This window comes from Coregonus lavaretus (assembly GCF_964263955.1).
Source record: "Coregonus lavaretus genome assembly, contig: HAP1_SCAFFOLD_2677, whole genome shotgun sequence".
In the NCBI taxonomy this organism is placed as follows: Eukaryota; Metazoa; Chordata; class Actinopteri; order Salmoniformes; family Salmonidae; genus Coregonus; species Coregonus lavaretus.
The window spans coordinates 37,365-51,024 of NW_028164933.1; the positions used below are offsets into that span (position 1 = coordinate 37,365).

Below are 13,660 nucleotides of genomic sequence, written 5' to 3' on the forward strand. Positions count from 1 at the left end.
ATTGAAACGGGGAGGTACTACCTACCTGAACTTGTCCAATCAGAGTACAGATGTTCACATTTCACTGCAAACTGTTTTGCTACAGTGTGCCCTACTGAACATGGCCCAGGTCAATCTGTTCTGTAATCTAATGAATGATTAGTAAATGTTTGATTGTGTTTGTTCAGATTGATGAGGAGCAACAGACCCAGATAGAACTGGAGCTCAGCCTCATCACCACCTGGAAGGACACACAGGTACACTTTATGAAGGATATATAAACCGTTTATAAAGATTTATGAAGGGTTAGATCACATTGGTTGGACAAACGATTGTCTGTAATAAGTATCCTGTATGTGCAGCTGTCTCAAGCAGGTGACCTGATCATTGAAGTGTACCTGGAGAAGAAGATGCCAGACTGCTGCATAACTCTGAAGGTAAGTGGCGCCGGGATATCTTCTGATTTTAATTTCATGAAAGATGCTATTATTATTTAACCACATGGTGGCGCCTCTCCACCCTCCACTAGTCTCTCTAGACCAGGGGTCTCCAACAGGTAGATCCAGTAGCTTCCAGTAGCTAGCAGCCCACCTATGAGTAGCACGCCCATCAATTCTGGAAGTACATTCAATTTTTATAAATGTGTTCCATCGCAAACCGTCATTAACATAAAGCTCCTGGTTCTATCCAATCAAAGCCACATTGACATTATCCCAACGCTAGTTAGCCACGATTGGTTTAAAAAGCCAAATGTAACACAATATCTGCCGATTTCAATTTCAATATTGCCCTTGTCTGTCTGTGTGGTGCGCCCGTTTGTCTATCGCTCCGTGTGTCGCCAGTTAGCGATGCTAGTAGGCTAATGATAACCGTCTTGTGGGTAGACAGAAAGACTTTCCCCCAAAAAAAACCTTCTCAATTAAATGCAAAGTAGGTTTACCTGACAGAACGATATCAGGATTATTTGTATCATTTGGGTGGAGATTGTTTAGCTAACTCTGCAGCAGCAGGCCTAAAGAGCAGATACATCGCTAGACTGACACGTTCCTCTCTTGCTAGATGTGCAATTAAATTACACTCAAATCATTTTTTGTTCGCTTTTTATTCCAGACCTAAAAAAAATGGTCTTCTGATGTGATTTAATCATTGACATTGTCTCAGAACATCCATTTCCATTGTTTCTCTGAATAATTGTAATATTGTGGAGGAAAAAAACAGGAAAAAAATTAAACAGAACAGACTTCAGGAAAAACCCCTTTAGTTGTTTAATAACCATTATTTTACTAGTTATATTGACAGAAAACACATCACTTGTACACCAAAGAAGAGTTGCAGGGTAGCGGAGAAGAATGGGCCTATTTGAAAGCTAGAAAAAAACAACTAGTAGCTCACAACATCTTTTTTTTAAAAAGTAGCTCTCATGCAAGAAAAGGTTGGAGACCCCTGACCTAGACAGACAGGTGGCCTCCCACAATGTACCAATGTTGCCCTAGGTCTGGGATTTCCGATGATAACCATCTACCATCACCTAGACTATACATGCTGGACATGAGCATTTCTGTAGATGAGCTAGGAAGCAAACATGCTCTGGTCTGGTTCTCTGTAGCTATCTCTTTATGGTCTGGAACTCTGTAGCTATCTCTTTATGGTCTGGTACTCTGTAGCTATCTCTTTATGGTCTGGAACTCTGTAGCTATCTCTTTATGGTCTGGAACTCTGTAGCTATCTCTTTATGGTCTGGTTCTCTGTAGCTATCTCTTTATGGTCTGGTTCTCTGTAGCTATCTCTTTATGGTCTGGAACTCTGTAGCTATCTCTTTATGGTCTGGAACTCTGTAGCTATCTCTTTATGGTCTGGAACTCTGTAGCTATCTCTTTATGGTCTGGAACTCTGTAGCTATCTCTTTATGGTCTGGTTCTCTGTAGCTATCTCTTTATGGTCTGGTTCTCTGTAGGTATCTCTTTATGGTCTGGAACTCTGTAGCTATCTCTTTATGGTCTGGAACTCTGTAGCTATCTCTTTATGGTCTGGAACTCTGTAGCTATCTCTTTATGGTCTGGTTCTCTGTAGCTATCTCTTTATGGTCTGGTTCTCTGTAGCTATCTCTTTATGGTCTGGAACTCTGTAGCTATCTCTTTATGGTCTGGAACTCTGTAGCTATCTCTTTATGGTCTGGTTCTCTGTAGCTATCTCTTTATGGTCTGGTTCTCTGTAGCTATCTCTTTATGGTCTGGAACTCTGTAGCTATCTCTTTATGGTCTGGAACTCTGTAGCTATCTCTTTATGGTCTGGTTCTCTGTAGCTATCTCTTTATGGTCTGGTTCTCTGTAGCTATCTCTTTATGGTCTGGTTCTCTGTAGCTATCTCTTTATGGTCTGGTTCTCTGTAGGTGTCTCTTTATGGTCTGGTTCTCTGTAGCTATCTCTTTATGGTCTGGTTCTCTGTAGCTATCTCTTTATGGTCTGGTTCTCTGTAGCTATCTCTTTATGGTCTGGTTCTCTGTAGCTATCTCTTTATGGTCTGGTTCTCTGTAGCTATCTCTTTATGGTCTGGTTCTCTGTAGGTATCTCTTTATGGTCTGGTTCTCTGTAGGTATCTCTTTATGGTCTGGTTCTCTGTAGGTGTCTCCAACCATGGGTGCTGAGGAGTTGACTAACCAGGTCCTGTACATGAGGAACGTCCCAGCAGGGGAGAAGGACGTGTGGCTGACGTTCGAGGCCATAGAGGAAGGACAACTGGGTGAGAAGCATCATATTACTATCTCTGACTGGGTGAGAAGCATCATATTACTATCTCTGACTGGGTGAGGAGCATGGTGTTACTATCTCTGACTGGGTGAAGAGCATGATGTTACTATCTCTGACTGTGTGAGGAGCATGATGTTACTATCTCTGACTGGGTGAGGAGCATGATGTTACTATCTCTGACTGGGTGAAGAGCATGATGTTACTATCTCTGACTGGGTGAGGAGCATGATGTTACTATCTCTGACTGTGTGAGGAGCATGATGTTACTATCTCTGACTGGGTGAAGAGCATGATGTTACTATCTCTGACTGGGTGAAGAGCATGATGTTACTATCTCTGACTGGGTGAAGAGCATGATGTTACTATCTCTGACTGGGTGAAGAGCATGATGTTACTATCTCTGACTGGGTGAAGAGCATGATGTTACTATCTCTGACTGGGTGAAGAGCATGATGTTACTATCTCTGACTGGGTGAAGAGCATGATGTTACTATCTCTGACTGTGTGAGGAGCATGATGTTACTATCTCTGACTGGGTGAGGAGCATGGTGTTACTATCTCTGACTGGGAATACTATAGAACATCTAAAAACAGCTCAAAATAGCATTTACAGTGCATTCGGAAAGTATTCAGACCCCTTGACTTTTTCAACATTTTGTTACGTTACAGCCTTATTCAAAAATTGATTACATTGTTTTCCCCCCTCATCAGTCTACACACAATACCCCATAATGACAAAGCAAAAACAGGTTTTTAGAATCTGTTTATAATTTATAAAAAATTAAAAACTGCATTATCATATTTACATAAGTATTCAGACCCTTTACTCAGTACTTCGTTGAAGCACCTTTGGCAGCGATTACAGCCTTGAGTCTTCTTGGGTATGACGCTACAAGCTTGGCACACCTGTATTTGGGGAGTTTCTCCCATTTCTTCTCTGCAGATCCTCTCAAGCTCTGTCAGGTTGGATGGGGAGCGTCGCTGCACAGCTATTTTCAGGTGTCTCCAGAGATGTTCAAGATCCGGGCTCTGGCTGGGATAGTTTATCTTTGAAACATGAAGACTTTCTCACAGTCTAGTTGTATTCCCCTTATATTTTTTACGGAAGGAAATTCCAGGACATCATACTGTATAGTTTCACTTCAGGTTATTTTTTTTTTTTTTTATGTTCAAATGTTGTCTTTGTTCCACAGAGCGCCCCCTACACCCCAAAGAGAAAGTGCTGGAGCAGGCACTACAGTGGTGTAAAATGGCTGATCCTAGTTCCGCTTACCTGGTGGTGAAGAGAGTTCCCAAAGGAGAGGGCATTAACATCCTGACTGGTGAATACTGCGCAGTCCGGAGAAACAGCTCATTAGCTTGGTCTATCAATCCAAACAATCACAATCATTAGCTTGGTCTATCAATCCAAACAATCACAATCATTAGCTTGGTCTATCAATCCAAACAATCACAATCAAATGACCCTCTTCGATTTTTGATCATCGATTTTAATCAGCCCAATTTTGTTGTTACTCTTACGTTCATGCGTGACCACTTATTTGGAGACTGTCATTGTTATACACAGTATGATTGCAATTATGATGTTTTTTAATTCACAGCCTACCAGAGTGAGATAATGAAGATGGGAGTTCTTAAGTGTCGTGAAGAGCCCCCCAAACTCCTCCACGGAAAAGGCTTTCAGGAACACACCTTTCAGATCAAAGACCACAGGCTGCTTCTGCTGAAGGACAAAAAGGTATTTCTGCTCTCGCGTCACGGTCACACCTTGAAGATGGAACTCTGCGCTCATATGGGCCAGTGTAGTAATCGCAGGTGGAGCTGTGATTGTCCAGTTTGTCTTTCCTATAAATATGTTCTCACTGTACAGTACGCCTGTCATTTCAGAGCATCAAGCCTGAAAAGGAATGGGCTCTGAAGTCTATGAAGATCTACATGGGAATTCGAAAGAAGCTGAAACCGCCCACTAGATGGGGCTTTACTCTGATGATGGAGAAACATCAGCTGTAGGTGTTCACTTCAAAATCTTGTCTGGCAATGAAAGGAAATACCACGATTTTTCTGCAAATTATTTGGGTCATTGCAAAGGATGTCTGGAAATCTTGAATTACAACTTCTATTGGATAAGACTGAAACATATTCTTATAGGACATACATCATGTTTTCTCAAGTATTTGAAATTCCTCATTGAAATCCTCATTGTTTACTGTATATTGAATGGTTTTGGCATGACATAGGATGTTATGATGTTATGTAAGTGGACTACATTGTTTTTGGGGGGAGGTTGGAATGTCTTGTTTTAGATCTGCCTCTCCCCTCCCCTTTAAATGAGACCTCCCTCCCCTTTAAGAGCTAATCACTGCTTTGTGTTTTTGTGTCTCCCAGGTACCTTTGTTGCTTTTGTGAGTCTGACCTATGGGACTGGGTCACCAATTTCCTCAAAGCACAGGTATGTTGTGGAGCCTAGTTCCCCTCCTCAGTGTATGAGTTGTTTTGCAACACTTTTACATGATTTAGAGTTTGCTTTCCCCAGTCTTTTTTGGGTGTAACACCTACGCTTTAGATTTTTACTTATGTCTGTTTCATTTCATCCATTCGATTTAATTTTGATTCGCTTGATTCCCTCTAACAGAATGATGACACCCGTCCTCCGGTGTTGAGACGTCACTCCTCCTCAGATATCTCCAAACAGAAGTTTGGGACCATGCCCCTAGTACCAATCAGAGGGGACGGACATGAGAGCAACTCTACCATGCTGTCAGCCAATCAGACTCTGGTACGTTCCAACTCTACCATGCTGTCAGCCAATCAGACTCTGGTATGTTCCAACTCTACCATGTTGTCAGCCAATCAGACCCTAGTACGTTCCAACTCTACCATGCTGTCAGCCAATCAGACTCTGGTATGTTTAAACTCAACCAATTTCGACTTCAACTCAACCATGCTCTTAGCCAATCAGACTCTGGTATGTTCCAACTCTACCATGTTGTCAGCCAATCAGACCCTAGTACGTTCCAACTCTACCATGCTGTCAGCCAATCAGACTCTGGTATGTTTAAACTCAACCAATTTCGACTTCAACTCAACCATGCTCTTAGCCAATCAGACTCTGGTATGTTCCAACTCTACCATGTTGTCAGCCAATCAGACCCTAGTACGTTCCAACTCTACCATGTTGTCAGCCAATCAGACTCTGGTATGGTTCTGCAGGAGACAACCACCCACACCCTCTACCCACCCTATACTTTTAAGCCTGTTGTGTGCTTCCCAGTTGAAACAATTTGCGCATGTATTATGACAACATTTTGTGGTATTTTTTATCGTTTTGCTGTTAGGCAGGGGTTTTTTCGGCTGTTCGCTCACACACATTTTTTTCTAGAGGCAAGTCGAAGTTCGGTAGCCGAAGTCTACACCCCTTTCGTCGGTTATTGGTCAACAGTACTACTCCTAGTAGGAGTGAAAACTATGGACGGGATTATTCAATGAAGTGTTTGTTGTCATTCGACTAGAGACGACTAGTTTTCATGCAAATTCTTTCACTTGAGAAATACTGCACCAAACATCTTAGTTAGATGGAAAATTGTGCGACTAAGACCTCCTTGGCAAAAATGAATTACAGATTTCTTGAATTAATTTGGACTATTTTGAAGAAGTGTATACTGCTTATGTTGTTGCTACGGCATCTCAAGAGAGACAAACAGTAATGTTCCCACTTTTTTTTTCTTGTTTTTCAAGCAAAGGTCTTTTAAGGGAGTATGCGAGGCACAGACGTTCGTTTCACCTAGCCGAGTTCTGCTAGGAGCACACTGAACCTAGTATGGGGAGCCTTTAGCTAACTGAACCTAGTATGGGGAGCCTTTAGCTAACTGAACCTAGTATGGGGAGCCTTTAGCTAACTGGACCTAGTATGGGGAGCCTTTAGCTAACTGAACCTAGTATGGGGAGCCTTTAGCTAACTGAACCTAGTATGGGGAGCCTTTAGCTAACTGGACCTAGTATGGGGAGCCTTTAGCTAACTGGACCTAGTATGGGGAGCCTTTAGCTAACTGAACCTAGTATGGGGAGCCTTTAGCTAACTGAACCTAGTATGGGGAGCCTTTAGCTAACTGAACCTAGTATGGGGAGCCTTTAGCTAACTGGACCTAGTATGGGGAGCCTTTAGCTAACTGAACCTAGTATGGGGAGCCTTTAGTCACATCAGTACTGCACGTTTGGGTTGTTTGTTTTGCATGTTTTGAGCCCAAGTTGTTTACTTCACACAAAGCTTGTTTTTGTATCGAGATCACTCCTTTCTGTCTCCCATTTCTGTAACCCTTTGGTATCTAGTATGTATAGTATTCCATGTCCTTCACTATCCCTTTACTGTAGAGTATTCACTATGGGCCAGTTTCCCTGACCCAGATTAAGACTAGTTCTGGACTGAAAAAGCAAGTCAAAGCATCATTTTTTGTCCAGCAATAGGCTTAATCTGGGTCAGGAAAACTGTCTCCATTTATACAACGAGTGGTCTAATCCTGGATGCTGATTTGTTAAAACCACATTCCAGCCGGTGTCTATTCCACAAATTACCACCGGCTAAAACAATGATGTTGAAATGCCTAATTACTCTGCTTCATCTCACCGTGCAATTCACTGTCTCATCAGCCCAGCCAGGCAATTTATAAACTTGATCTCCACTGTAAAAAGCATCTAGACATTATCTCCCATTTCTTTTACACTAGCAATTGGTTTTCAACAGCAGAGATTTGTATAAAACTGGCTGTCTGTCTCTGACATTTGCAACATTGTTTCAATATTCAAATTCGATCTCCAGCTGTCCCATAGTAATGAATGTGTCGGGAAGAGACCGACAGGCAGGCAGGCAGCTTTTCTCAGCCAGTCGAAATCATGAATCAGCATCATTTTTATGGACATATACAGAGAAATGTAAATAGAAAACTGGTAAAACAAAACGAAATGCAGCTAGTTTGCATCTTTCCAACTTCAGTTTAAAGTGATTGTGTTAGCTGTGTTGTTGGCTGAACGACTGGGTCGCGTCCATAGATACAGAACAAAAAGACTGAACGACTGGGTCGCGTCCATAGATACAGAACAAAAAGACTGAACGTCTGGGTCGCGTCCATAGATACAGAACAAAAAGACTGAACGACTGGGTCGCGTCCATAGATACAGAACAAAAAGACTGAACGACTGGGTCGTGTCTATAGATACAGAACAAAAAGACTGAACAACTGGGTCGTGTCCATAGATACAGAACAAAAAGACTGAACGACTGGATCTCGTCCATAGATACAGAACAAAAAGACTGAACGACTGGGTCGCGTCCATAGATACAGAACAAAAAGACTGAACGACTGGATCGCGTCCATAGATACAGAACAAATAGACTGAACGACTGGGTCGTGTCCATAGATACAGAACAAAAAGACTGAACGACTGGGTCGTGTCTATAGATACAGAACAAAAAGACTGAAGGACTGGGTCGTGTTCCTGCAACCGAACCGATAGAACAAACAACCAGCCGGCTTGGGTAGCAACCCTAGATTTGTGTCGCGACTATACAGTTGAAGTCGGAAGTTTACCTAAACATAGGTTGGAGTCATTAAAACTTGTTTTTCAACCACTCCACACATTTCTTATTAACAAACTATAGTTTTGGCAAGTCGGTTAGGACATATATTTTGTGCATGACACAAGTAATTTTTCCAACAATTGTTTACAGACAGATTATTTCTCTTATAATTCACTGTATCACAATTCCAGTGGGTCAGAAGTTTACATACACTAAGTTGACTGTGCCTTTAAACAGCTTTGAAATTTCCAGAAAAGGATGTCATGGCTTTAGAAGCTTCTGATAGGCTAATTGACATCATTTGAGTCAATTGGAGGTGTACCTGTGGATGTATTTCAAGGCCTACCGTCAAACTCAGTGCCTCTTTGGTTGACATCATGGGAAAATCAAAAGAAATCAGCCAAGACCTCCGAAAAAATGTTGTAGACCCTCCACAAGTCTGGTTAATCCTTGGGAGCAATTTCCAAACGCCTGAAGGTACCACGTTCATCTGTACAAACAATAGTACGCAAGTATAAACACCATGGGACCACGCAGCCGTCATACTGCTCAGGAAGGAGACGGGTGCTGTCTCCTAGAGATGAACGTACTTTGGTGCGAAAAGTGCAAATCAATCCCAGAACAAATGCAAAGGACCTTGTGAAGATGCTGGAGGAAACAGGTACAAAATTATCTATATCCACAGTAAAACAAGTCCTATATCTACATAACCTGAAAGGCCGCTCAGCAAGGAAGAAGCCACTGCTCCAAAACTGCCATAAAAAAGCCAGACTACTGTTTGCAACTGCACATGGGGACAAAGATCGTACTTTTTGGAGAAATGTCCTCTGGTCTGATGAAACAAAAATAGAATTGTTTGGCCATAATGACCATCGTTATGTTTGGACGAAAAGGGGTGTGGCTTGCAAGCCAAAGAACACCATCCCAACCGTGAAGCACGGGGGTGGCAGCATCATGCAGTGGGGGGGGGGGGGTGCTTTGCTGCAGGAGGGACTGGTGCACTTCATAAAATAGATGGCATCATGAGGAAGGAAAATTATGTGGATATATTGAAGCAACATCTCAAGACATCAGTCAGGAAGTTAAAGCTTGGTTGCAAATGGGTCTTCCAAATGGACAATGACCCCAAGCATACTTCCAAAGTTGTGGCAAAATGGCTTAAGGACAACAAAGTCAAGTTATTGGAGTGGCCATCACAAAGCCCTGACCTCAATCCTATAGAACATTTGTGGGAGAACTGAAAAAGTGTGTGCGAGCAAGGAGGCCTACAAACCTGACTCCGTTACACCAGCTCTGTCAGGAGGAATGGGCCAAAATTCACCCAACTTATTGTGGGAAGCTTGTGGAAGGCTACCCGACAGGTTTGACCCAAGTTAAACAATTTAAAGGCAATGCTACCAAATACTAATTGAGTGTATGTAAACTTCTGACCCACTGGGAATGTGATAAAATAAATAAAAGCTGAAATAAATCATTCTCTCTACTATTATTCTGACATTTTCACATTCTTAAAATAAAGTGGTGATCCTAACTGACCTAAGACAGGGAATTTGTACTAGGATTAAATGTCAGGAATTGTGGAAAACTGAGTTTAAATGTATTTGGCTAAGGTGTATGTAAACTTCCGACTTCAACTGTATCTTGTGGAATGATTAAAGAGTATGAATATATTAATCAAAATAACGTTTTAAATGAAAATATGTAAATCATTATTTGAATATGTTGGTAACCTGTTGTATAAAAGTGATAATGCCCTCGAAGCTGGTGTTTTGGAGGATATATTGGTGCCCGTGCCAGTCTATCCTCCAAACACCGGCTTCTCTGGCATTATCACTTAAATGTCTTTTGTCTTTCTCTGCAGCGAAAGCTTCACGCCAGAAGGACTCTCTCCATGTTCTTTGTAAGTATGCACACCTTGGTGAATCTTCATCCTTACTTTCAACCCGGGGACTCAGTTGGTAGAGCATGGCGCTTGCAATACCAGGGTTGTGGGTTTGATTCCCACGGGGGACCAGTAAGGAAATGTATTCATTCACTACTGTAAGTAGCTCTGGACAAGAGTGTCTGCTAAATTACTAAAAAAAAAAACATTCTCATCTAACAAGAAGCTAAAGATGAAAACAGAACACAATGTTTATTTTGAAGGTTGCTATTGGACTTGTTTAACGCTCTCCTAACTCGCATAACTAACAGTTCTCCAAAGCCTCTCTCTCTCGCTGTCTGTGTAAAGACATTCCCTTGGTTTATACAGGGACTATATCTGACCCAACCACTTCCTGATGGAAGCCCTGACTTCCTGGTATTACAGCATCAGGATGTTGATGTGTAGACAACAGGATGGACTGGGAAGGAGATGTCGTTCTCCAGTATTGTTCTGGTTCTATGGCCCTTAGCCTTGAGGGGGAGGCCTGGTGAGGCTTAGTGAAGTACCTGCTTGTGTTTTACAGAACAGTCTGCCGTGGTTATTAGGCTACATTTTAGTCATTTAGCAGACGCTCTTATAAAATTTTTCATACTGGCCCCCCGTGGGAATCGAACCCACAACCCTGGCGTTGCAAACGCCATGCTCTACCAACTGAGCTACATCCCTGCCGGGCCATTCCCTCCCCTACCCTGGGCCAATTGTGCGCCGCCCCATGGGTCTCCCGGTCGCGGCCGGCTACGACAGAGCCTGGATTCGAACCAGGATCTCTAGTGGCACAGCTAGCACTGCAATGCGGCGCCTTAGACCACTGCGCCACTCGGGAGACCAAGCTACTGTTCTACCTACTGGAAGTAACCCAGCCCAAAATGCATTTACAAGGGAATTTTTTTCCTTGAAATTTTCTTTTGTCCCTCGGTGTATTGAGTAATTGCCTTGAGGTTGTTGCTGAGGTGCCAGAACAATGGCCAGACCTTAATAAGAGGAAGTCTGTTGTTTTTAACGTCATTGTCGAAGAAGGGTAACTCCCTTCCATGTTTGTCCCATTAAATTAACCACACGTTTCTTTGTCACTGTAATGGCAGATCATCTCCTTAATACCTACTTAAAATCTGATCATTCCTAACAAATAGTTACATTGTAACCCCTTTTATTATTATAATGGTTCTAATTCTGCTTTTGCCTCGAACCTTCCAGAGCTTTACATAGTGTATAATCAAACATACAAAGAACTCTGGGTTGGGTTCAAATTCAGAGAGTTTCTAACTCCCTCTGTTCTCTCTTCTCTTCTCCTCTCCCCCCTCTCCTCCACCCAGCCCATGAAGGTGCAGCAGGACTCGTTCGAGGAGCGTCCAGAGCCAGAACCCCCAGAACCCCCAGAACCCCTGTACGAGGAAGTAGGAGACTTCGGTTTGCAAGTCCTCAAGTCCTTGGAGACCAGCTTCCTCTCCAACAACACCTCAGAGACCCAAGAGGTCCCTGACCGGCCTCTGAGCCTCAGCCTGGGCCCCCGGAAGACAGGCTCCCTGGACCACATGATCGGCCCCAACCCGGTGCACTCTCTGGGGCTGGGAGGAGAGGGTCTGCTGCCCCCTGCTGGTTCTCTGGATACCCTGGTGCTGGGTGGAGGAGGCGACCTCCAGGAGTCTCCCCAGCCAGTGCCGAGGAGGAGGCAGCAGCACAGGCCCTGTACCCCCTCTCAGGAGCTGCTCCTCCAGGAACTGTCCTCCGTCTTCACCAAGAAAACGGAGAATGAGGAGAAACTGCCAGGAGAGAAGAATGTTATCTGAGGAGAGGAAGATATGTGTGCACATGTAGACTCAGACAGACAGACAGAAGACTGGAATAACATGGGAGTATGGACAGAACCCATTTGTTTGGGTGGTGTGTCAAAAATACATGATCATGTATGAATAACCATTTACTTATGTTTTATCCTACAAACGACTTACTGCTCTGCTATCACTGTGATGTACATATCCGTTTTATATTGAAAGATGCTTCTTGGATTATAACAACCTTGCTAATTGCTTTAGCTATTAACTATGGGATACCTTTTTGTACTTGTTTTTGAATAGTTTACTAAACCACTGAGGGAGAAGAGAAATGGATCTCTCATCAGGCATTGTTGATGGTAATGCATTAGGCATTAAACATTCATTTTTTTAGTCTTAATCAACTGGATTTTAAATATAAGTGTGTTACAGTCTCTGTATGTATTAATTTATTTTTGAAATGATATTTTATCAACTTTTCTTTTTGTAAAAACTGTGAAAGTAACAAAAACAGAGATTTGCTTCTAGACAGCCACAGATAATCCAGAGTGTTGCTACACTATCTGACCAGTAGGTGGCAGTATGCACACTATCTTCTAGATAGTACAAATGGATTCTTAGTTTTATTCACCATGCACAACCACTGTATGATGTGAATAGAGCCAAATATAATAATTATTAGTGGCACTACATTTTAATATTATGAATTCATGTTTGCACTACCAAGTCTACTGCTTTTTCATTAATATGCCGTATTCAAGATATCCTCCCTTTTTTTTCTCATCAATCTAAATACACAATAAGATATTCCAATTTGACTGCCTTTGCCAAGTGTCTATGGTGTTGTCGTCCATTAGTTTTATTCCCAATTTACTGTAAATAGTGTACATTATTCTGTATGCTTATACCATTTCAATATTCATGATGCAGTATTTCACATTGTTGTCACTACATGAAGGACTATATTAAATATGATATTTGTAGTTTTATGATGCGTCCAATCTCTTGATTTTTCCACTATTTTAGGATTGAGAATTTGATTTATATAATTTCACATTATTTGTAAATGCAAGTAGTGTGAAGTAACACAGCGCTAGTGTCTGAGTAAATGATGTTTACACGTTTAGTCACAGTTCTTTCATTACCTGGTGGTCTTCTGTCTTCTTACTGCCTTGATTGTGACACCTCATGCAAAATGATCACCATTCTCTGTATGTCCTCTTTGTCCAATCACATTCCTTTTTTAAAGTCAGCCTTGTTTTTTTGTGAATTCTGTTTCTACTGACCTCTGAAATGGGAAGCCTTTTCAAGGGCGGATGTCTTCGGTTTCTACTGACCTCTGAAATGAGAAGCCTTTTCAAGGATGGCTTCTGTTTCTACTGACCTCTGAAATGAGAAGCCTTATCAAATCTGAGACAAATCTATATTTAGAAAAAGGTTCAACATAACTAAACCAGGCCGTGTAGAAGGCTTTCCTTAGCAGTTCTCCTCCTCATGGTCAATGACTGGTATAAAAAATATATAATGAATGTTACTCTTTATTACTTGTTGTTAAAGGTAATTTTCTAGTCCTTTTAAAATCTTTATTCCAACTTCCATCTTTGACACCGCTTTAGAATTGTCACAGCTAGTATGGATGCAAACAAAAAAACTGCATCCCTCCCGA

At 42.0% G+C, this 13,660-nt stretch overlaps 1 protein-coding gene across 1 annotated transcript in view; it reads left to right on the top strand.

Moving 5' to 3' along the window:
* Positions 1 to 12,983, top strand: part of LOC311116443 (arf-GAP with Rho-GAP domain, ANK repeat and PH domain-containing protein 3-like) — a 40,489-nt gene extending 27,506 nt beyond the window's left edge. Inside the window, exons 23-31 of the mRNA XM_084191528.1 lie at positions 168 to 236; positions 342 to 416; positions 2,601 to 2,718; positions 4,328 to 4,464; positions 4,614 to 4,732; positions 5,112 to 5,175; positions 5,359 to 5,502; positions 10,160 to 10,198; positions 11,536 to 12,983. Of these exons, the coding sequence (XP_084047654.1) occupies positions 168 to 236; positions 342 to 416; positions 2,601 to 2,718; positions 4,328 to 4,464; positions 4,614 to 4,732; positions 5,112 to 5,175; positions 5,359 to 5,502; positions 10,160 to 10,198; positions 11,536 to 12,009 (1,239 nt within the window). The 3' untranslated portion in view covers positions 12,010 to 12,983. The remainder of the gene's footprint in view (positions 1 to 167; positions 237 to 341; positions 417 to 2,600; positions 2,719 to 4,327; positions 4,465 to 4,613; positions 4,733 to 5,111; positions 5,176 to 5,358; positions 5,503 to 10,159; positions 10,199 to 11,535) is intronic.
* Positions 12,984 to 13,660: the final 677 nt, after the last annotated feature.